This window comes from Spea bombifrons, chromosome 4 (assembly GCF_027358695.1).
Source record: "Spea bombifrons isolate aSpeBom1 chromosome 4, aSpeBom1.2.pri, whole genome shotgun sequence".
Lineage (NCBI taxonomy): Eukaryota > Metazoa > Chordata > Amphibia > Anura > Pelobatidae > Spea > Spea bombifrons.
Window position 1 is genome coordinate 30610597 of NC_071090.1, and position 25576 is coordinate 30636172.

The window sequence follows — 25576 nt, forward strand, 5'->3', positions numbered from 1 at the left end:
GCACCCACTGCAGATTTTTTTGTTTCGTTTTGACATTGTGGTTTAGGGATTAGTTTTACGAGCAGCTCCCTTTTCTAAATTTCAGTATTTTTCAGCAAATGTCTCCATTTTGCACTGCTTTTTAAAAAAACAAACAAAAATAAAAAAAACACCGGCAAGAGTGATATAAACTAGCTTTGGGAAACGTTTAGCACTGATGGATGATTTGTTTCATGAAAGGCAAATATCTCAAAGTATATATTACTTTTGTACGTTGGTAAGGAATTAGGGCTGGAAAAGCAAGACTTTGGATATAGTAACCAGCAACGCTGAAGCAAGTCTTTGGTTTCCACAAACCCATCGAGATGATGATACAGAAATGCCATTCGGCGCAACACGGAAGCTACATTCTCGGCTACAGGTAAAAGGCTTAGTCTCTATTCCCATCGCCGATTCTCATCTTCTTAGGCCGACATCAACTTCTGGTTAGAGCTGCTGAGAATCTATGTACACCTAAGGCCCTTTTAAGCTTCTTGTCATCGCCCTGTGCATAGTGTTTCAGTTACTATCCAATAGTATGAGCTATTCTGAAAACAAACGGTTTTCTGGAAAAATAATGCATTGCCGCAACTGAGCCCAACGTCACTACAACAACTAAAAAACAGGCACCCTATTACTCTAATAAGAACCTAGAATGCTTTCAACAACCGATAGATATTTACCGACAAAAACTCTAAATTCACATTGCGCAAGCATTCAATATTTGAACAGGATTATACGGAAGAGTCTGTGCTCGGCTTTTGCAGGCGAGGACAATTCTGCAGTGCTTTATGTGTGGACTGAGACACCGAAACAGTAAAGATTACCCACTATCTAAGCCGCTTCAGCGCCATAAGCATTTGCACACTTTTCAAGTCACATTCAAACTCTAGCACATACATTAAAAATATATATATATATATATAATCTGTACCAAGATAAGATGACATTTAAATTTAAATGGGACAGCTAGATAATGGAGCTTATGTAAAAAGAAATGGCAGCCATTGGAAATACTGCATTAAGGGCAGCACCCTTTGTGTGCTAAGCAGTTGTGGCCGTCTTGACCAACTACGTTACAGTACAAACGTTTTATTTTATCACACCAAGGAACACACTACTGCAGATCAGACTGCATCCTCTAGAGTCAACAGACAATGCAGGTGGGTAAAGTGACTATGCCGATGAAAGACCTTCATTAGCCCCTTAGCTGGCTACTATATATGTTTAATGTTGACTGCAATCCACTGTATCTTCTTGTAGGCAATAAAGGGGTTAAGCATACAAACAGGCCTCTTTCTTACAGTACAGACTCAAGACAGTGTACGCAAAATCATCTTACGCTCGAGGTATCTAAAGTTTTTCAGTGTCAAAATGGAGAGCAAAAGCTGGCACCTGATGAAGGGTTAAGTAAATCTGGTCTATACAGATATATATTAACCATAAAAAAAAATCTATACATTTGTTCTTTCGGAGAGCAAATCCTTGCCTTCTATCACTTATCCTATTTATTTTTGCTTTGGTAGGAGTTTAGGGTTGGAGCTTTGACTTGTTTTAGGATATTCACTTTAATTATTTTTTAAGATTATATATAATTTTTTTCTTTTTATTTCTGAAAAAATAAATAAGTGCACTCCCCTCAGTAGTAACGTCACGCAGCATTTACATTCTCTTAAAAGCTTAAATGCAAATAGATTACTGTTAAAATACTCAAAAGCTCAAAGGAGATTTTAGCCAGTTCTGTAGATGTCAATTCAAGGATATAAAAAAATATAAATTTAAAAAAACATAGGTAAATATTGGAGGCATTTGCCATTTTATTTTATATTTTGAATTTCCTCCCAATAAGTACATTTGCGTTCTGCAATTTTTTTTTTCCATCTTCTTTTTTTTGTTTTTTTTATACAGGCAAATGCAAATTCTTCCAATTATGTATAAGAAAGAAAAAAACAAAACACACAATAGAAACAATAATAAATAGAAAATTAAAAAAGGAACAAAATAAAAATAAAATCTCCCTAAGTAAAAAATAAGCTGTGTCAAACAGACCAATAGTGTTATTGTGGTTGCATGGTTACATTAAACAGTATTATATTTATTTAATAATTTAATAAAAAAAATACTCATTTGCTTTCTCTAGGGCAATAAGATTTCTTATCTTCACCTCTCCTCTGAGTCAAAATAAAAAATTTAAAAAAATTATATATTAATTGTTGCAGTCTCCCTGCTCCCTTGGTTTTCAGTAAGGACAGCATGAAACTTGCATGCATCAGAGTGACATTATGAACAAAAAAAGGCGTTCTAATACAGTTCTCAATGACACAAGACTCTACAAAATACCTATGTGTAGGTCATTCTTTCGTTATACTATTGTTAAAATACAGACTACGACAAAGGGACATGCGTTCCTAAGGATGGTAGAAGGGAGGGAGAACAGAAGAGTGCACTTATTTGGATGCTTGCAAGGCGAGCTAAGCAACGGAGCTGCTCAGTTCCAGCGGAATGAAATATGCCTTGGGCGATCTCCTCCCTCCTTCACCAGTGGCTTGTGGAACTCCCGGCCAGCGCGTGAATGGATAGCAGCCCAGCAATATTCACAGTAATACTGCAGACAGGTAACGTTAGCACAGAAGAACGGAGCAAATTTGCCACTGCAACGAGCCCCTTGACATTCGTCACACAGCTGGTCATCCAAGACATATGGCTTCACTTCCACCTGCAAGCACAAGTTGCGATAGAAAAGTTTGTTTATTTGTAACAAAATGACAAATCAGCTAAGGTTCATCTATTTAACATACTAGACAGTGCAGCTTGCATTATTATTTGTCTAAGAGCAACAGCACACTCAAAAGGCACAACGTAAAAAAAGGAGGAACAGGTAGCAGGTTGAAATGCGTGTGTATATTAAGATTCAGTCCATATGATAATTCCTGCGGCATAAAAAGCCAGCGGTTCCAAGGACCATAAATGGTGGCAATACAGAGTGTGTAAATGTATACATAATTCAGTATATATAGTAGGGCCCTGCAAATCTCAACCAAATATATAATATACATATACTTAAATATAAAAACAGCCTGCTAGAGTCGAAAATGTAAAGACATATTGGCCTAAAACACATAGTGAATAAAATTCTAGTCTGCAGTAGCGATTCTATTTCAAAACTTAAATCTTCACACTATACAGGTTTATGGATTATAGAGTGTTCTGATGTTTGGCAATAGGTTTTTATCTCCGCAAATCAAGTGAAAAAATATGCCATTACATCACAAGTCAAAGTAGAATAATCCATCACAAATAAAAAGGCCACACAGCGACTCACCCGTTTATCTATCTCTCCGTGCTGCAGCTGAACAAAGCGGGCACTGATAGCAGCTATGTAACTCTGTTGGTTGGAAAATGCAACACGGCCGGCTCCTTTGGGGTATTTTAGCTCAGGATCCGTGTCTATGCCAGCGTAGCATACTCCTCCATACAGACGATCCATTATCATCGCTAATTCCACTGAAACACAAAGTCAAAATCAATATAGTGCTTAAACGAATATATATATATATATATATATATATATATATATATATATATATATATATATATATATTCTATTTCTATACAGACGCAGCAGTGTACAATGTCATGTACGATGGGTGCATTATTTAGCAAACCATACACTTTGCTCTCTTGCCTAAAGAGCAGACCAGGTTAGTTTGCTAATTTTATTTGAATGATTACATATTCACTTGGATAAGGACATCGAACCAACTCACTTTTTGTTAGACTATGCATGGGGACTTGTATATGGTTTTACAATAAAAAGAATAATAATGTTCATCAATTCTTTATCAATCCTGGACAAAACAGTATACAAACTATCATGTATTACTAATAGAAATTGAATGTACACAAATTGCTTTTTACATGAGAACTATACATCACGTAGAATTTACATTTCTAATCTCTTATGACCAGACAACGCAAAAAAGGATGTTACAACCTTGACTCAGGAAGTCTCATTGTTTTATGGCATTCATCAGATCGACCGACTTCATTAATTAATCATGGCATTTTCTTAATATTTAATGAGGGTATTTTATTTCACATTTTGAGATCAATGCATGGTGACATACTGCTCTCTGACTTCCTTTCCCTACATGCAATCATTTTTGAATGAGAAGAGGAACAGACTATCAATCTACCTAAGCTATTATACCAGCTGCATTCATTAACCAAGTTGATAATTTTCAACAAATCATTATTTTTAACATTGTTATAGGTTTTTTCATCTTTCTATATTTACTTTCTATCTTAGGTTTCTTGTCTCACTCCCCCCCCCACATTTACTTATGTACTTAAAAGAATCGCATAGGTTATGGCAAGTAAAGGTGATGGAAAACCGTTCCACTTAAAATTAAGGGGGTAGTAGAAGCATTATTAAACACTCATCTACAGACACCAGACAAGCCAGAAGGCTTGCTTTTTCCCCTCAGAAAACTCATGGCGCTGCCATAACCACAAGGGATTCTGGGTAGGTACATGCAAATAAGGTTAACAATTATCACCTTTTGCCCCTATATCCACTTCATACATTATAATAATATTATAAGTGGATATAGAGGCAAAAGGTGATTATTGCTGACCTTATTTTTGCTAGGTACTTAAAAGTAGACAGAGCAAACAGGTTAGTAGCATCGTAAGCGCTACGTACATTGCGAATGACACAAAGCAGTAAACATTCGAAATGCATCAGATGAATGGTCTGTAGCCATATAACCGACTGCCCCTGAAGAGTGCTCATAGCTTTTCACCGGCACATTATTTAAGGAGTGATAAATGACATACCAGCTCGTAGTGGTCGTGGAACCCCTCCTACGAAAATAGTTTTGCGTGGGTCAAGAGGTTGCGAGCCATCCATCACAAAGTCGCTGTCACTGAGGTTCCAGGGACGGATCTGGACCTGTAAAACATGGTAAATTGTATGATTTGGCGAATAAAGAGGATAAATATATAAAAATGTATGTGGACAGGGACAGAAGTCACAATTATTAATATTTTTAATTTTCCAGAGGTTTAACCCTCATCAGTTAAATGACCGCAGCCATACAACTAGTCCCGCATCACAGTGCATGCAAAACATTTTAATTAAATGTGACGATAGCTGGACTCAACTGGATAGTTTTTGACTCAAAATGATTTTATGCCAGTGTATGTTTGCGCATATCTTCAAACCTGAAGGACGCATGTGCAGTGTGCAATTTCTTGATAAATTCATGTAGGAAACATGTAAACATGTCACAGAAATCCAAAGGAATCTCAGATCCAAAACATTCCTATTTTCGAACCCTCAACATCTTTGCCTCCATATGTATTACTTATTGCTTCCCCTGGATAGCTTACAAGTGAAGCAGCAACACACCCTTTGTTAAAATAATTAAGCGTGTTTTTTAAAATACTGAATGGCGTCAAGGAACTCGTGAGCCTCTTGGCATGGATTTATTTGTATGAAGAGGAGACAGTTCTACCTAGTACACGAGAACTGTTATCAGGCAGATATGTAGCGAGGCACCAAGAACGGTTTAAACTAGAATATACTCACAGGCTTGTCTTTAATGGTAGGGCTTGACACGCACAAGTAGAGCTTGCCATCCTCTTCGATGCATGCGTCAATCAGAGCCTGAACGGAGCTTTCATCTTGGAAAAGCAAGAATGCATAACCTGGATTTGAAGAAACAGAAAGGCTTCAGAAATACTGCTTTTGGTCTTGAGTGTTATAATATACCAAGTCTGGTTTCACTGGCATTAACTCTGGACTCTTATTTCTTACCTTTTGGGGGGAAATAAGATTTGCTTTCTGCCTTATGTGGCCAATCCACAATAAGAGGACCAAAGCGTCGGAAGCTAGCAGTGATTTCATCTGCAGGATTAAAAAGAAACACTATTTAATGGAACAAGTTTACGGCGATACAGGTAATGCGGCGAGTAACACAAGGTACCAGTACAACGGTAGACTCCAACCCTCCTCTTCCCATGCCAGTTTATAGCCCTTTTCATGTTTGACTACAGAAACACTCTGCAGAACCGATTGGCTATGTTGGTTCAGCCAGCTGCTAGGGGAGAATGCATTGGGAACGCTGCCTACCAATGTGGGTTACATGGTGTAATAGGCCTCACCTAAGAGATCATTAAGACGAATGCTGTTCGTTTCACTGGTGCTAGAAAAATAAATACAAAATAAACCCTAGCTTGTCGTGACATTGGTCCCCCACAGACTATAACTGGAGGGATCAGTGTGGGTTCAGGACACCTACCTCTGCTTGGAAGCAAACAAAAAACTCTTCCTAGCTGACTGTTTTTGCATTCACAGTTTCTCAACGTAGCAAGAATTACACACAATCCCAGACAGTTCCCAGCTATACCCATTAGTCTTGAGCAGCTAGCAGATAATGGGATTTGTAGTCCGACAACACTCAGAGAGCAAAGGCTGCCAAACCCATGACCCAGCCTTCACATCATTTCAAAGACTTTCCTTCATCATTTCATGCTGCATGCTTACACAACGAACATCAAAAAACACTTCAAGATTCCCATAATATTCCTTCTCTATATAGATTTAAAATGTATCCCGCCAGGTATATATATATATTGTTTAAATAGGTTTCCTTTCCTCCCTATATTAAAGGAAGTACTTCTGATGTTGCAGCAGAAGCTACTTAATGCTTACTTTTGCATTTTTTTTTTGTCCAGGGCAAAGAAGCAAAGATAACAAGCCAAAGGACTGATGGGATCTCCTGCCAACTGTCCATGCTTGTTACAAATAAGGAAAAAGAATGTTTTAAGTTGCCCCCTTGAATATCGTTGAGCAACTTTGCAGACCTCATTTGCTGAACATGCCCTGATTTGACCAGGAGATGTGGACCAATAACTAATTAGGACACATTTGTGCAATTATTTGGACAGCAATTAAATGTTTTTTTTTTTTTTAGAACATATACTTGTTTTGCATGGCCATAAATCTACTTTACAAAAAAAAAATCCCCTTTTGCATTCTTGGGTTTGTATGGTTAATCCTTCTCATACCATAAAGTGCTTGCAGAGAACTGCAGGGATTTCCCAAATAATTAGGGCAAAAAAAAATTTACAACGAGCTTAAAGTGAGAGTTTGTGGATTTGCACAAGACCCCCTGGGTAGATGAATTCCAAATAAATACATGCGCTGTATGAGGATTCATGCGCTGTACGAGGATACATGCACTATATGAGGATACATGCGCTGTACGAGGATACATGCGCTGTACGAGGATACATGCGCTGTACGAGGATACATGCTCTACATGAGGATACATCTACGTGCCTGCAGCATGGGACACAACGGACCAAAAATAGTTGTGTAAGTACACTATTTGGATGGACGTGATAACATCAGCTTAGAAGCATATATATATTGAGAAATGCAAGTTCATTTGCTTTAAATATTAAATCCAAAAAAAGTATTACATTTACTGAATGCCTGGTTGAGTAACAAGGTGAAGGGCTGTTTTAAACATCTTCATCTCATGGCTCCCTTGCCGCTGTGTCGGTTTTCTCCCCCAAGAGATGTGTGAATTCCATTAAAAGGTAACAAATTGGATTTCGAAATCTCTGGATACATTAACAAAGCCATTCCTAGCTACTGCGTCCAACCTGCTAATCAAGTCCTACAAGCGTAGTCTGTTGATTCAGACAAAGGCCGTTCTGACAATTACTTTCCCTGGGCCGTAGGTGGGGGTAATGTTAGTGATGCTTCACTATGGGGAAAAATGGAATCCGAAAAGAAGAAGAAGAAGAAAAAAAAAGCTCTTTGTGTAATGAACCTAACAACCAGGGAGTGTTTCAGCGCTGCGGCTTCACAACGCACACAGCCAGGATTAAAACATACGTACTGGAGAAAACTCTGGGACTTGTGCTCTCTCTCGCATATATATAATATATAATATATATATATAATCATGTAAAATAGGATTACTGCAAATGCTAATGATGCTAAACTCAGAACTTGAGAAAAGTGCATTAATGGGAAGTCTGCGGACCGCATGGCTCAAGTTTCAAGGGGAACCCCACCATTTTTATTACATTTATTAGAAGATTAAAAAAAAACAAAAAAATGCAATCTTTTTGAAGTTTATTGTTAAACAGCTCTAGTTTTGTATAAAATAGGGTAGTATTCAGGCAGCTGCATATTAGCCATTTGCATGTGTTGTAGCTCTCTTACCTTAGCCCTTTAACCTAGACAAACCCCACAAGCCCATACACTGCCTGTGCTAAGCAATAGAATCGCTCAAACACTCTTACTAACGAAAGGCTACGGAGAAACGGACTTTGATTCTTTATGGCAATTCCAGGATATCAACATGAAGTGTTTGCGGCGCTTGAATTTAATATTTTGTTAAAGAGGCAACCATTGATAATTATTACTACACAATATATTTGCTTCTCCTTCTGGGTTATATCATATTTGGAACATTTGAAAAAGAAATGTGAAGGTGGTATGCAGATCGTTTATCAGAGATATTGCTGAAGCCCACAATATCACTTAGTACTTTCTTCGTAAGTTCTGGCTTTTTCCCAAGTTTTATTTATGTAAACGCGCCATAAAACGTTGGTGCAAATGCAATGAGAAAAGAAGTTCAGTGGTAGAATTACACACCTTCATCAATGTCAGGGGGCAGACCTCCGACAAACACTTTGCGTGAATAGCGTTCAACTCGTTCCCCATTTGGATGAGGAAAGCAGTGAGGTGACCCCAAGCCACTGTGCAGAGTCTGGTCATTCCGACCGTCATCCAGGAAACCATCTTCCATTGGGAACAGCGATGACTGACCTATATATAAAAGAAGATATATATATTACTAAAACATAATCCATGCAGGTATTATGCACAATATGATATTTAGCTGTGCATTTTCATTATGCTTTGCACATGTTTGATGAATACCCATGTTCCAGGTGAGGGCTCCAACATTACCTTCAGGATTTTAAATGCTTTGAGAGCTAAATATGTATTACACATGTTTTCAGACTTACTGCTGCTGTGTATTTTTTGTGGTCAAAGTTTATTTTTAACCGTAGAAGGTTAGTTGTGTTAATATAGCTATATACCGGTCTGCCAGTTAGCTTACCTGCTGGAGACACCTGTTCTAATGTCATTGTACAGCACTACGGAATTTGATGGCGTTATATAAAACAATAAATACCGTATATTCCGGCGTATAAGACGACTTTTTAACCCCAAAAAATCTTCTTAAAAGTGGGGGGTCGTCTTATACGCCGGGTACTTACCAAGCCGGAGGTTCCCACGAAGCCACCAATCTCTCTAATCACTACGCGCCGGCTATTGAAGCCGAGCGCAGGGATGCCGTCATGTCCCGGCGCCCGGCATCAATTGCCGGCGCGTAGTGATGAGGGAGCAGGGAAGCCCGAGGTCTGGCACTTGAGACCTCGGCTTCCCTGCTCTCTAATCACTAGGCGCCGGCTATTGATGCCGAGCGCAGGGATGACGTCATGTCCCGGCGCCCGGCATCAATAGCCGGCGCGTAGTGATTAGAGAGCAGGGAAGCCGAGGTCTGAAGTGCCAGACCTCGGGCTCCCACAACTGGATGGAAGAAAGAAGACAGAAGATAAGGTAAGAGATGGGGAGAAAGGCACAAAGGGGGGATATCTATATATATATATATATATATATATATATATATATATATACACACACACTGTTGTGTATATATATATATATATATATACACACACACACACTGTTGTGTATATATATATATATATATATACTGGTGTGTGTATATATATATATATATATATATATATATATATATATATATATATATACATATATATATATATATATATATACATATATATATATATATATATATACATATATATATATATATATATATACATATATATATATATATATATATACATATATATATATATATATATATATACATATATATATATATATATATATATACATATATATATATATATATATACATACGTGTGTGTGTGTGTGTGTGTGTATGTATATATATATATATATATATATATATATATATATATATATATATATACACATATACATATACACACATATACATGTGTGTGTAAAGGCAGGGGTGTGTGGTGAGGGCAGTGTATAAATGTGTATGTATGGACAGGCATATGTGTAGATATATATATAGATATATATATATATTATATATGTGTGTGTGTGTCTAAGGGCAGTGCATGTATGTATATGTCAGCAAATCAACCAGCAAATCACCGGTAAGGTACATCGCTTGCCGTGATTGGCTGGTTTTTGTACGCTGGGTAGAGGGGTAGTCTTATACGGCGAGTATAGTCCAAACTCTATATTTGGACTGTAAAAGTTGGGGGTCGTCTTATACGCCCAGTCGTCTTATACGCCGGAATATACGGTAAATGTCATGAGGAGTGGAAGCCTTCTATATATTCTTACATGTTGACTGTCAGGGGCGGTGGCTTTACAGGTTGGGAAATAAGCAAACAGAAATCTGTAATGATGGCAAAGAGAATCCGAAGGCCTGCTATATTGCAAAGGCCATATATTGCAGAAGAGACAGAAGATGCCAATAGTCCAGCTTCTCCTGTATCTACAATGAGCGAAGGTGTCATATAAAGCAAGAACCTGGACTAAGAAAATTCCCAGGACCCTTTATCGTTTTCACTCTGTAAATGGATGGTTTAACGTCACAGTTCCTGTATTGATATTCCCCGAGTGGCCAAGACTACAGCTTTACAATCATAGTACTTCACTTTACAAAAGGAGCTAGTAGAGCCTGTGGAAATTAATTACCCATTTGGTTTTTTTCCTAGCCTGAATAGGACCTGGAAGCATACGTTACTTATGATTACCGGAGCAGCGTGCACCTAGACATGCCATGAGTTCCGAGTTAGACTAACGCCACGGGCGTGACAGGAAAAAAAATCAATCCTTTATCAAAAAGACGTTTAATCTTAATGTGAACGTAGCACCAAAGGAGGTGGGGGGAAAAAGTCCCAAAACAGCAGAAACTCAAGCATTTTCACAGCAGACCTGGGGGTGGCTCGTCTCTGTTACAGAGAATGTTCTCACTTGCTATATTTCTATGGTCATATTCCTGAGGTCTTGGGTTTAAATACATAGCCATTAAGAAAGACATATATAAGCAGACCAGACTATAGAAATAAATATCGTACTGTGCTGCATAGGAGCCCAAAACAATATAAAATGAATCTTAGCTGTACAAATAAGGGCACTTTAATCTCGGGGGAAGAAACCATGAAGCACAGGAGACATAAGCCTACACAAATCTTTATACACCTGAAGCAAGTATGCCAAGGCGGACAGAGAATATTACAGAATAAATCTGTTAATTATACAACTTCACAGGCAAAGTATACTTAATCCATGAATGTAAAAGGCACCAAAGAATGTATTATTGGGAAAGCCATTCACAATGCAAACCAGAAGTCTGGAGAACAGTTGGCCAACTAACCAAATGTACGAAGCTTCACGGAGAAGCTAAAATAACAAGACCATCTTTAAGAAATGCACCTATATTATCTGGATTATTCAGAAGCGCACTGGGGCAGGTATTTTATAATTCACAGCAAAGTTGGTGAATTGAAAATGTTAGACGCCCCTGCAGACTGCCGTTCAGTGAACACCCCAGTCATTGGGAAAGGAAAAAAAAGAAAAATCCAGAATATGCGCATTGACCTCTGATATTTAGTGTATTTATTTACAGACCTCACACATCTCTACGTTCACATGTTCCTGCTTAAAACCAGGCATTGTAATCAATCCTAGATCAAGGACATATAGCAGGGGCGTCCAACATGCGGCCCGCGGGCCAAATGCGGCCCGCGAGACCTCGAGGTGCGGCCCGCGTAAGATCGGCAGCCAGAGCAACCGATCTTACACGAGCCGCACCTCAAGCCCTGCTACTTACTTGTGGGAGGGTCTTCTGGACTGCACAGAGGAAGCGGAGTTCACGTGACATCCTACTTCCTCTGTGCTTTAGCAGAGAAGGCAGAGGGAGGCCGCGCCCCCTGCTGAAGTCTGTGAGCGGCATCGAGGAGCTGCAGTGCAGGTAAGGGGGTGGGGAGGGTGTTTGAATGAGTGTGTGTGATTGAGGGAATGAATCTGTGAATGAATGATTATATGAATAAATGAGTGTGTGTGTGATGGCATGGATGTGTAAGTGCTGGAACCTAGGCATGATGGGACTGTGATTGCTGTTAGCAATCACACTCCTATCATGCCAAGTCAGCCAGTACATGCTGAAACCTGGCCAGCTGCCCCCCTTGTGTAGTGATGCTGCCAGCAGTATGGGGTCTGCACTTACAGCCACCCTGTACCAGTGTGTATTGGCTGACTTGGCATGATAGGAGTGTGATTGCTAACAGCAATCACAGTCCCATCATGCCTAGGTTCCAGCATTTACTGGATGGATGTGTAAGTGCTGGAACCTAGGCATGATGGGACTGTGACTACTGTTAGCAATCACACTCCTATCATGCCAAGTCAGCCAGTACAACCTAGCTCGTTGCCCCCCTTGTGTAGTGATGCTGCCAGCAGTATGGGGTCTGCACATCACTTACAGCCACCCTGTACCAGCATGTACTGGCTGACTTGGCATGATAGGAGTGTGATTGCTAACAGCAATCACAGCGAGCACAGTCCCATCATGCCTAGGTACCAGCATTTACTGGTTGCCTGGGTATGATAGGAGTGTGATTGCTGTTAGCAATCACACTCCTATCATGCCAAGTCATATTGCTAATTTTGTCCAATTGTGTGTTACCTACTTTTATTAAAAATGTGAGTTTTTATTATTATTTTTAAAGGTGGGGGTCATTTTCGGTTTTGGCTAAGTGAACCCTGAATGTTTTGGTCCAGAATTTTCATTTTAGTTCATCCCTAGAATAAATCTAGGGAATCATGAATTTGTAGTCGCAAAACTTTCTAGGACCAGAAATCAGTGAGAGGAAGAGTAAAGGTTTTGTGTCATTTTACTTTATTTTAATCTGCATATTTTATTAAAGGCCATATTTTTTGTCACAGTGAAAAATGAGTGCGGCCCGCGCACGTATACAATTCTGATGAAGTGGCCCACTGCAGAAAAAACTTGGACACCCCTGACATATAGGATACAAGATTTCCCGTTGCAGCCGCTCACTGTGCTGCTCGACTGCCTCCAGGTCAAACTTTACAATTAAGTAGATCGATACCTATTTTATTTTAGTAACTAGTGTTAAAGAATGTAATTCATTTAATGTGTTATGTTATGCCTTATTCAGATTACCAGTAGCAGTATCTAGATCCCAGCAACCTTGAAGTCTACCATTGGCAATGCTACCATATAAGTAGCTTATCAAAGCAATAATGTCAGAAGAGCATACATGGTTGTCAGAAATCACACTACACCATACCTAGAGGGTACGCATAATCAAAAATATGCATAGCACTCCATAGTTTCTATACAAACATACATTTCTTTCTTTAGGGTCACCATGAACAATTGCATGCTGTTGATTCTGGTCACCTGTGATGTGGCGCCTCATTATAGACACTTTATACATTATAGATGCACGATGGAAAGAAAACAGAAAGTATTACCTCGCCTTCGCCCATAAGTCCTTGCTGCATGTCAGGGAAAGAAAAGAGCCTATCAGACAATGTTAGGATCAGACAATCAAACAGCAGCATGTGTGCCAGGCACCGCTTATCAACGTTGTGTGTACATTACTGCTCAGCAGCCGACACAGGCACCCATCATGCAGTGTAACCCTATACGGATATTACAGGTGTGTGTGTGTACATATATCATTCAAACTGAGAATATTGGTCAGGGTTCACTTGCAGCTGAATTTATCATATGGAGATGCAGGGCGTTTGTCATGAACATACTAGTTCATTTAATACTAACTTTACTGCGGAGCGAATAAACGTGGTCAGGAAAATGTCCGGCAGGTCGCTGCTCGGGAGTACAATGTTTATGATGGAATACAGGGTTTAGTCCTAGATTATGACCGCATGGACAGTCATTTGTTCTGAAGCGGACGAGCCCATGAGAAAGTATTCTTTCAATACCGTTATATTCCGCAGCGCTGAAGAATAGGACACCGAGACATAAGAAGTGGGTTGCATCATTAGGACATACAGAAACAATTGGTTTCCGCTTAGACAAGCATTTACTCTACAAAGGGTACTGAACACACGCTGTCATTAATACTATAAGGAAGCAAAGTAACAGAAGTCACACGTAGCAGACTTGAAGAAGCAATTACAAGCATAAAAACAGTACAGATGCGAGGGAAGTGAAATAAGAAATGATCACAAGACGCTTCAGTTCCTTTTCTCATGGGGGGAGGGGGCACCATTCATACACACAGTCATCCGCGCGCAGCAATTACTCACATTTGGATGAGGTTACTATCAAGCAAGCAGAAGGAATATATATGCATTTAAAACCCCAGGGCATGTGTATACCAAGGGGAAAGCCTTCCGGTCTTAGGATCTGCATGTTTATTTCGCCCCGTTATGTTAACCCCCACTGTCACTTGGTGTCTGGTCCAGGCTGTGTTTGTAAAAGGTGGGGTGTGGAGAAGGAAGATAACTGAAGGACATTAAACTCATCAGATAACGCTGTTCCCGACACAGCTTGTGGCCCATTTCAGGATTCGCAAGACAAACTTTTAAAGTAAATATTTCCAAAGCAATTCCAATGGCCGGCAAACAAAAAGCAGAAGCTTTTAGTAGTTTTAACCGATTCATTTCGTCACACTAACGGCTGCAAGTGGAACGGTTCCCTTTTTCAGCCATTGAGCTGATCTTTTGAAAGGCTGCAACGCCACCAAATTGACATAACTACGGTAAATCGGGTATAAATCAAAGAAACACTTAAATTAGAGCTTGCAGTCTGTGCTTTTACATATCTTCTGTTCTTGTTCTTGTAATGAAGCATCTCCACAATGATCGATACAAACATCGGTGAGTTTGGCCTCTAACAGCCACTACAGCCTACATGAAAAGAAGCGATGGTGAGCCGGGAAGACGTCACCGCCCTCGGCAGCCCCGGTAAGGAAACGTGTATATGAAAGAACTCGGAGCTCTTCTTCAAAGCGCGAATAAAGTGTCTGACAATTCTTGCCACTCTTGAAGCCAATCAGCTGCAGAAAAGGCCCCATAGAGATCATTGGGAGCGCTTCCCACGCATGCCAGAGCTGGAGCCGCTTGGTGGAGAGTATGTCATGTGCGTGGGGGTGGCTTCACCTGGTTTCCCACAAAAATGTTGAGGAACCACACAGTTATCATATACAATGAAGTACGTATGATTGCCAGAGTGTGCCCTTAAAACGCATAGTGTTACGATAATTAACCACTTTACAGTGTAGCAACCAAATTCTACCATCATTAAACAAAAAAAGGGTAGTTTTTAGATTTTCATTCCTCATTCCTGACCAACGGACAATCAAACCAATGTCAATATCAAAGACATTGATAGGGAGGGGATGTCAACCATAATATACCAGTAAGACAAAGCACCACCTTGGAGCGTACTGGCGAGTTATCAGCGGCAGACTCCTGAAAAAGTCAGAACACAGCGGATATAGGATACCAGTGCAAGCGAACGTGGTCTTTAATGTCACGGTACCATAAAGAAAAAAGTTACATGTGCGCTATCATATTCATTCTCGTGGTTATCTATGAATTATACATCGCCAAGAGGAGACTGGTAACAGTGTGCGAGGAAACATGTAACGCACCCGATGGATAAAGTTACCGCTCGAAATAAGAGCAGCATTTCACTTAAAGCATACCATGATCGCTAAACAGTGGGCTTAGATGGGACTCGTTCACTTAGTATTCATCAATAACACGGTCACATTGTTTTAGAAGACGGGGTTAACACGCTCAGTGACGCTCTCCCAGCGATCACATTTATATTTGTGGAATTTAAGTAAACTGCTGGCTTTACACATCTGGCAAAAGTCTGCACCCCAAAAAAGTAGTTACAAGGTGCTGGGAATTTAGAAAAGAGTCCCAGAAACGGCCAGCTATTCCGTTTTGGCAGCCATCTGAATGCTGTTTTTGTCCTCTGTCCTAGGACACCACTTGTCTGTGGCAATTAACATTCAGCACATAATGAACGGTTTTGTTGTTCTTTCCAATTTATGGCAAACGTTTGCAAACAGGCGCTCAGTGTAAACCTTTCGGGTCAGAGGCTGGGCAGGACACTACTGAGAAGTGAAAGAGGTGGAAAGGAATAAAAGACCTTCCTAGACAAGCATCCTCTAAAACCCCTTCCTCATAGAAGAAAAACGATTGTATATCGCATCCGCTCATCCACAGAACTGTGACTAAGACTGCCGGTGAACGGGGCTTCTCTGGGATGTCGCTGGAAGCAAAGTTTGGCAACATTCGCTCCCTGCCTTCCCACCCCAGGCTGACGGGTTAAATAATCAAACACAAAAGACGGGCTTCCAACACCCAGACAGAATATTGTCTGCTTCTATTGACACGCTTGGGATTAAAGCTGTCGCAGAGTGAACACTGGCTGCACGAGGAATGAGAACATTCATATACACCACGGGGTATCGTATACCTTTAGGATCCAGGGAAATGTTATAGTAGTCACAAGTTTTATATTAAACAGGATTGGTAGCACTTAAGTACCGTAACATTTCCCCGGGTCCTGAAGGTATACAGTACCCCATCGGTGTTCCAAGAAAAGGAACAGGATTGGTGGCACATCTTTTCTTGGAATCATTTATTTACACACATAATGAGTGTAATGGTGACAGTACTCTCTAGATTGTAAACTAGTTTGGACAGGGTCTTCCTCACCTGTTGTTTCGGTTAGTCAAATCGTTATGTTATATACTACTTATGTCCTGTCTAACTATTCTACAGCACCACAGAATATGATGGCCGTATATAACATATATATATGACTGTTAACTGGGCATGATAGGAGTGTGATTACGTTATATATATATATATATATATATTTTGTTATTGAATTTACCAATAAATAATTGGTAACAGCAATCACACTCCTATCATGCCCAAGCAGCCAGTACATGCTGGAACCTGGGCATGATAGGAGTGTGATTACAGGCTCCCTATGCCATGCTACACACACACACACACACACCATTTATCCCCTTAATCACAGGCTCCCTATGCCATGCTACTTAATCACTTGCTCATACAACCTCCCCCATCCCCTTACCTGAACTGCAGATCTCTCACTCGCAGACATCTGCAGGGGCCCTGCTGCTTCCCTCTGTGTTGCTCGCATAGTGTGTGCAACCAACTCACAGGTAAGCAACCTGGCCCCTGCGGACGATTTTTTTCGGTCGTGTTTTATTTTTTTTTTCGGCATTTTACCCATAATTCCCTTTTCGTACGATATATTTGTGCATACCTAAATATAATCTTTGGTGAGGTTAGCTGGCCAGCATACTAAAAATGGTCTGGCGCCCCCCCTCCCCCAAACATTTTAATTCACGATAGCAGCTCTAAAGTGCATATTAAAGTACCACATACTTCAATATGAACGTTATGTTCGTGAGGCTATTTGGAGCAGTTTGTTGTGCCTTTAACAACAATTTTAAAATATGTTTCCAGTTTCAAAAACGTAAAACAATGAAAGCTATAGTACGGATACACTACATGGTCAAAAGCATTGGGAGACCTGACCGTTACACCAACAGGGCCTTTTTATGGCATTGCATTCTAAATACATATACATTAATATGTATTTGCTCTTCCCTTTGCAGCTATAACAGCTTCCATTCTTCTGGGAAGGCTTTCCACAAGATTTTGGAGTGTCTCCGTGGGAATTTTTGCCTATTCGTTCAGTAGAGCATTTGTGAGGTCATACAGTATAGCATTAATACTAATACTATAAGCTCACAAGCCACCCTGGCTATGAAGTCTAACAAAACCTAGCCAACAGACCATCTGAAGCCATTAATTCTGATATTACCTATACTATTACGGTTTACTCAACTTTTCCATTAATCCTTGGCCCAACATGTTTCTCATCTGCTTACACGGAGCGGCAGACAGAAACCCTTATATAAACATGAGAATAAGGACAAAACCAAAGAGGGAAAAAAAATTATATCTTTAATAGCAGGTTACAATACACTTTCAAGTATGTCTGTGCATTCCATGTCTGACATCGCGTTTAACACTCGTTAATGGCACCGTTCCACCTAGGGCCCCAGATAAAATATCACTAGACAAATGCTGCATAATGCAGAGAGAAGGGAAATGAGTAAAAATGTCATTTAATTTGTTCTCCACAATGTGTGTCCCATAAAAACAACATAATGGAACATACGGGGCAGGACTCCATTGCTAAGCACACTGGATGAGCAGAGAAGATTGGTTTCAGAGCAGATTTTAGAGTTCCCGTCACAAAAAACAGTAATGGTTACAGAAGTGAGATCACTTAGCATGTGTATAAAAGGGAAATAGGATTATTGAAGTATAAATAAAGAACAAAAAAACAAGTGAAAATCATTCCTCACTAACAAGAATAATCACAATAATGGGAAAGGACTAACTTTTTAGTGTCCAAGTGTCTTCATTTGAGGTACGTGTATGGCTTCACTAAAAATAGCAAGATTCAATGTGCTCATTGTTTAAAATCTGCTTTTAACGTCATAAAATATTGCGTTGAGCAATGCTGCGGGTGACCATGACCCGTATAACCCAGGGTGAGCCTCATAAAGTAGGAAAATATGTAGTTATTGGTCAATAAAAAGGGTACTAATATATTTACATAATTAATAATAACAGCCTTGCTTGCTTTTGTTCTTTCCGGTTTCAACACAGACTACTAATGTTTCCATAGGTTTCTGATACTAATTGGATGCCCTCTGGCCCAACCTGCATTTAAGAAATTAAAGCCTGGCCTAAAAGTCCAGCATATCCGACAGTTTGAGATATGATACGGGGCACAGTTCACGAAAACGAGCTCTAAGTATAATGAGGGAGCTCCTCTACCCCAATCTAATCAACAAATGGATGCGATATGAAGAGCAAAAAAAAAAAAAAAAAAATTAATAAAAAAATAATCCATTCCCTGGCATAAAAGTAATCTAAAAAGGGCGCAGGAAAAAAAAAAAAAAAAGATAAATCTTATAGTATATGCAAAGGAAAGGTCGACAATAAACCGTATTAAACATCTTTTACAGCTAGTATTTTATGTTTATTTTAATTTGTACTGGGGATTAATTTAAGCTTGCACCATTAAACCAACCAAGAATGCAACAAAGTATTACAAAGATCACAATAAAAGTTTTTTTTTTATTTTTAATACATATGGATTAACATTTTTGGTACGTATTAGAATATTTGAAAGAGTTGACTGTACTGTTAAGAGTCAATTATCTTTCTGTAAGATTTGGGATTAACAGTTCTGATTAGTGCGCACTAATCAAAAACACAGAGTCCTCCTCATTCTCCTACAAAATTAATTGCATAATCATAATCCCCAATGAGTATCCATGGTGCAGCATCATAGCCTGCAACAAAAATAGACCTCCTGCAGCTTCCTTAACCCCTTAGCTAAGAATGAGGTACCAGGTAAGTCATGAAAACATGTCCCTAGAGGACCAACGTCGTAGCTGGTATGTCATGGGTTTAAAAAGGATCCCGCGTGCCACGTTGCAGTGGTTGCGGGGTCTTCGTTGCTGCCAACTACTCCATAAGCAGTTAGTGTACAGTAGATCTACAGCACTTTTTTTTTTTAATAAAAAAAAACATATATATAAATTTTTTGTTTTCATTTTAACCTGACCCTCAATGGTTATTTATGTGTGATCTTATTGTATAGTGCAGAGTTAATATGGTGAGGGTCAGACAGCGATGAATTAAACAGGGTTAGGTAGGGTTGTAAATAAAATAAAAAAAAATTAAACAAATTTAAAAATAAAAATGATATAGGAATATAGGGTGGTCTTTAAAAACATTTAAGGTAGAAATGACCCAGCTGGCTTCCTAAAAGTCAGACTACATGTCATGGTTTGTTCACAGGACACCATTTTCACCCAGACATTTGTGTGTGTAAAGGCTGCAGTAAGGATATTAATCTAACGGCTTTGAATAGAGAGTTGCGCAATTAATTTGTAGTACTCATATTGGAGGTTGGGATAATCAAATTTTTTTTTGAAAAGGTGCAGAGAAGCCACGGAACAAAATACATTTCTGCTGTTTCTGCCTTGGGCTAATAAAATAAATTAACGCTGACACAGGGATTTGGGCTGGTTTCCACCACAAGTGAGATCTTCTACTTTAATTACCTTAACTCGGTGCCGCGCTAATAAGGAGACATTGTTTTTACAGTTAAAGCCTTAAATATAAAGACTTTACACAGGACTTTTCCTTAAAAGGTTACAATACTTCAAGGAAAAAAATATATGTGCTGCGTTCTGCGTGTCGAATCGGATAGAAGAAAGACTGGATCAGTGTCACGTAACAAGAAGTACAAGGAAGAGTACAAGAACAGTGCGGTTATGTAGAAAGGTAACAAACATTTAATATCCGGAGTCTCTGGCATAATGAATTCTAGCTTTAGAACAACAGATGCATAAATCCGTATATGTACTTTTCTTTGTGTAAGTAAGTAGGAGCTGCGGTCAGAACAAGCTGGAATAGCCTATATAACTATATTGTGAATGGAAGTAGCTGTGGGAAACAATGTTACCATGACATTACGGGTGACTTTACGACCAACCGGCAGCTTTAGAAAATGAAGAATATGCTTTATTTATAACCAGCGTTGCTTTCGTTTCTACACACATTGTGGCACATCTACAGTATCAGCAGGCTCTGTATGGGGGGCGGGGGTGGCATATGATGGGTGAGAGGACCCTTTAAACTTTATGATATTTCCCCCTACAATGGCATGGGGGGTTTCTGCAGAATACTCCATAAACATTTGCCCCTTTTTTAGGATTGAAAGAAGTGTCCTGCACGACATTTGCAGTACTGTGTCAAATATAGAATTGGAAATGTTGCAGTCTGCTGCCATAAATACATAAAAAAAATATAAGAAAAATTGCCAGTCTTGATATTAAGAAATGGCAACCTAATTAAAATATTAAATAAATCACTGTTAATATATAAGCATGAGAGATTTACATTTTTTTTTCTAAACACTGAATTTTACATTTAATATTCCAAAATAACAGTATCAGGTGATACAACTCATCAGAACATCTGTCCAATGATGGATTTAGTGCGTTATGAGAAACCAGCCAGGATCCAAAGTTTTTTTTTACAGGAGCGTATTTGCAAGAACCGATCCGCCTGGTGCTTCTCTTAACAAACGTTATATGTATGATCAGGCCGCAACCTGAAACGATACTGGATTTACACATCCTCACAGGTTCAAGTGTTCTAAGCCCTGAGGCTTCAACTCAAATGTTTGTGGGGAGGGTCGTAGGAAGGAAAATACATACGCTATTATATCTAAGACATAACATAAGGCCGGGAGCGTAAAAACAGAAGCCGGCTTTATTTGACTGCCTGCTGGAAAACTCCATTCAATGTCAAGCTTCGCCCTTAGGGGAGTACATTTATTATTTATATTTTTTCTTTAAAGCATATGAAAGTACAACATGCTTTTTCTATGCATTGCTTGTTTAGGGGATCACGTGGGACATTGGATCGTCCCGTTAGGGTTAGATGCAGTTTTATGTAGATAAAAGAAAGGACACATGACCTTTACCGCTAGCCTACACCTTAAAGTTTGAAACGGCTTTCAAACGTCAGGATATAAAGCCCACTACCGTGGTCCTGCTGGTCAGGAATGAAGACCAAGTAGCATTCCATAGAAGTTACAAATAAAAGTTTCACAAATTTATAGAATAGGAAAAGGATACAAAATAACGCCCAAGTGTTTTCATATTCCAGGAGGAGCAACAATCGGTAAATGAAAGCTGCATCGCACCACTTCCCTCAAGACACCGCATTCAAGCAAGGAGATTTGCAGGAGAAGCCAACGGTCTCTATGCGTCACAAGTGTCAGGGAGGAGGGTAACGGCACATCTACCATATCAGCAGGCCTGTATAACACCGGCTCTGTATGCGGGGCAGCCATTACGCAACGTACCATTTAGCGGAACATGTGGAGTTTGCCAGAATACACATAATAGCCAACATGCTAGTCAAAGTCCCACTGAGAATCCGTGGCACTATTCGAAACTGTGGTTCACAAGATACGTCCAACACAAATAACCGAGTAAATCAGCCCAAAACCGATGACTCAAAACACTGTGTGCAAAGCAGGCATATAGGGGGATGACCGCTTACGCAAACACTTTGCTTCTTACATGCTGAAGACATCACCATCCGCTTAGAAAAAGTCTCCTAGTTACCCAGCTTTCCAAAATGAATACTGCTGTCGGAACTTAGCTTCCTTACAAATCATCCAGGCTTTAATAGTGGCTTCCTATACGTTCTAGAATTTGTCCAAGTCCCACCCAACAAAGCCCACCATTTTCCGAGAGGCCTATCACCAAACACATCAACTCTCCTCTACCGCTATCCACTTCGGCCGCTCACCCTATGTGTAACCTACACACAAAGCCTATTCTCTTCTCACACAATCCTATCCTATACGCAGATCTTAAGCCGCGGTCACACACGTCCCACCTGATCATAGCAACTCATACAAACTGTACCACTGGCACTGTGCCTCACCCAGTGAACAGGCACTACAGAGGGATTTATTAAACTATTTCTTTTATATACGCTTTAGTGTCAGTTTGACTATATGTGTAAAGACGAACTGCTTGTACTGTTTATCATGCACTTTCTACATCACCTACAGGACCCATCTGAATATACCTCATGATGCCTATAGGACCCTATACATGAGAGCCATAAACAAAGTCAAAGAAAGAAAAAAAGCAGTTCAGACAATTATTCTAGTGCTTCAAATGTGTTATCCAAGAACTTTTTTTAATACAACAATGCTATTGATCAAGAACCTTGGGTAAAACAATACTGGATTCATTCATTCACACACACACACACACACTTTACATAAAGCTGCGTCGGCATCAAACTACGGCACGTAATCTGCCGATACTACGTTGCTCTAGCATAACATCTTCCTGAGCCAATTAAACACAAAAGCATACCACTGTAAAGCGAGGAAGGAACGATAGCCTTTGAAAAATGAATCTGTACTATGTTCTGATGCTTAGAATGCCTGGCCAGAGGAACTAAGGAAAATTTCCATTACATGGAAGGCATGGTAAAAGAAACGTTTCAAAATACATTGAGACTGAATACCAAAATGTAAAGTGTCAGAGCACTCTGCAGCGTCTTAAACTCCCGCCAACTCCCATTTCAGCCGAAGCAGAAAAAGCCATACCAGTAACATCTCGTTTTCACGCCTTCTAAAAATACAGACAGCAAAACAATGGATAGTGAATGAGGACTAGGACAGAGGCATGAATGAGGACTAGGACAGAGGCATGAATGAGGAGGGACGAGAATTCGGGCAGGAACGCAGAAGCTTTAGTGCCAAGGTAGACGGCTTAGGCCAACATCCATAAAATATAGGACTTTCTGCAACAGGCAATTTTGTCCACACCCCAAGCAAATGTTTTTCATAAAAAATACTTTGAATTATTTTATATTATCTCAAGTTTATTAAAGTGATAGGAAGAATTTTTGAGAGAAAATCAAAACTGATTATATATTTTTTTGTTCTGTGTTGTTTTTACATTGACATGCATTCTGTAATTGGGAAGAGGCCACAGAAATTGGACATAGCCTCATGGGTGAAAATTTTATAAGATCATAAATTTGACTAATAAGAGATGGAGAGGGGGAAAAAACGATGGTCAGAACAATTCATATTTACCTTTGAGTGAATCATTCTCTGCTCTCATTATGTCAATCAGAGAACTTTCCAGTGAATGCATATCAAACGTCCGTGTGCGGTCCTGCAAAGCAAAAGACAGAGGAAACAAGAGCGCATATTTAGAAGCAGTGATTTATGTAATAGAGAACCAATGACATATGCACGCTGAAGTGTTATATAAGAAATGCATTAAACCCAGTTGAAAAGTAACTGAATCTCAGGTCTTATTCATTTTGGCACTTACAGAATACTTGGGGAAAAAAAAAAAAATTATATATATATATATATATATATATATATATATATATATATATATATATATATATATATATAATAATAAAAAAATAAAAAACATAAAATGGAATATGCAGGACCCAGGCAAGTTTTCCATGTGGGACAGATGCTGTCTATGAGTTTATTCAGGTTTTTAAAGTGCCTAGTTTTATTTAACAGACTATAGTTATTACACCGTTCACAGGTCAGCATTGTCCGTATAACCAGCTAATTGTTAAATATGTGTATCGCTGAACATACAGAATGAAAATATGCTTTTGATTTGTAAGGCGCACATGATGTATATCATGGCGCCCATTTTTCCTAGCATAACACTGCCTGTGTGCAAAAATGGAAAGTGCTCCCCAACATTTACCGTTCACAAGAAAAACTTACTAGCCATTTATTCATGTAAGAAAGCTTTCGTACCCGGACACACTGTCCCGCATGGCTACCCCTCATATCCATGGTGTGGATCGTGGTCAAGTTGGTCAAAGGAGCTGCGCAACCATTGCAGGTCCCATGTGGCGTAACTGGTGATGCGGTATCAGCACACATGCATCCCTTGCAACTTTCCACTATCACAGCACAAGCATTATCTGATTAGACAACATTTAAGTGGCAAACCCTACACAACAGAAATATATAAAGGACTTTATGGGAAAACGCCACTTTAAGCAAAGTTGAGTCCTCAGAGCCGCTGCAAGGCATGGTTAATATGGCTGTCAGCACCGTAGTTCAACAGCACGGTGACTCTGTGCATCGCTGCGATATTTCAGCGCTTGGACTGTACAAGCTCAACCAATTCTCACTAATCTGGAAGAAGAGGAGCCCAGGGCTGTATTTTTACGTACCGGAGGAATGTGAAATGACACACATTGTGGCGTTAGCTCTTAATGTGAAACGGTAACCTTTAAAAGTGTTGATTTTATGTCTGTGCCATTTACCGAGTGCATTGAAATACCTGAAACCATTTTAAAAAAAAACTTAAGGTATTATCCAAAAGCACATTTCAAAGAAGATGCTTATGAAATATTAGGCAATAGCTAGGTGTTTTACATCGGTCATTAATGGTGCTCATACCTAGTACTGGAATTTTCTCCAAACAGACAGGAGTAATAGTAGCACTTTCCACCTTCCTTTCAGGAAAAAAATTAAAAAGTAATAATAAAAAAAAGGCTGGAGAGTTTTCTGCAGATTATATATAAATTAATATAACCTCTTGAATTATGGTCTCCAGCAAGCGGTCCTACCCTAGCACAGATGACTAAGTAGGGAAGGGCAAAAATAGACAAAACAGGAGATAAATAGCATGCCCTGCCTCCTTACTG

At 39.4% G+C, this 25576-nt stretch overlaps 1 protein-coding gene across 2 annotated transcripts in view; it reads right to left on the reverse strand.

The window, feature by feature from the left end:
* Positions 1–1525: 1525 nt before the first annotated feature.
* The window catches only part of CPEB4 (cytoplasmic polyadenylation element binding protein 4), a 33297-nt gene continuing 9246 nt past the window's right edge, over positions 1526–25576 (reverse strand). The window contains exons 3-10 of one of the 2 annotated variants that reach the window (XM_053462258.1): positions 23973–24054; positions 13691–13714; positions 8699–8872; positions 5840–5929; positions 5612–5730; positions 4858–4972; positions 3341–3522; positions 1526–2734 (exon numbers count right to left, since the gene is read on the reverse strand). In XM_053462258.1, coding sequence (XP_053318233.1) covers positions 2507–2734; positions 3341–3522; positions 4858–4972; positions 5612–5730; positions 5840–5929; positions 8699–8872; positions 13691–13714; positions 23973–24054 — 1014 coding nt within the window. In that variant the 3' untranslated portion in view covers positions 1526–2506. The remainder of the gene's footprint in view (positions 2735–3340; positions 3523–4857; positions 4973–5611; positions 5731–5839; positions 5930–8698; positions 8873–13690; positions 13715–23972; positions 24055–25576) is intronic. The other variant, XM_053462259.1, reaches the window with a different exon arrangement.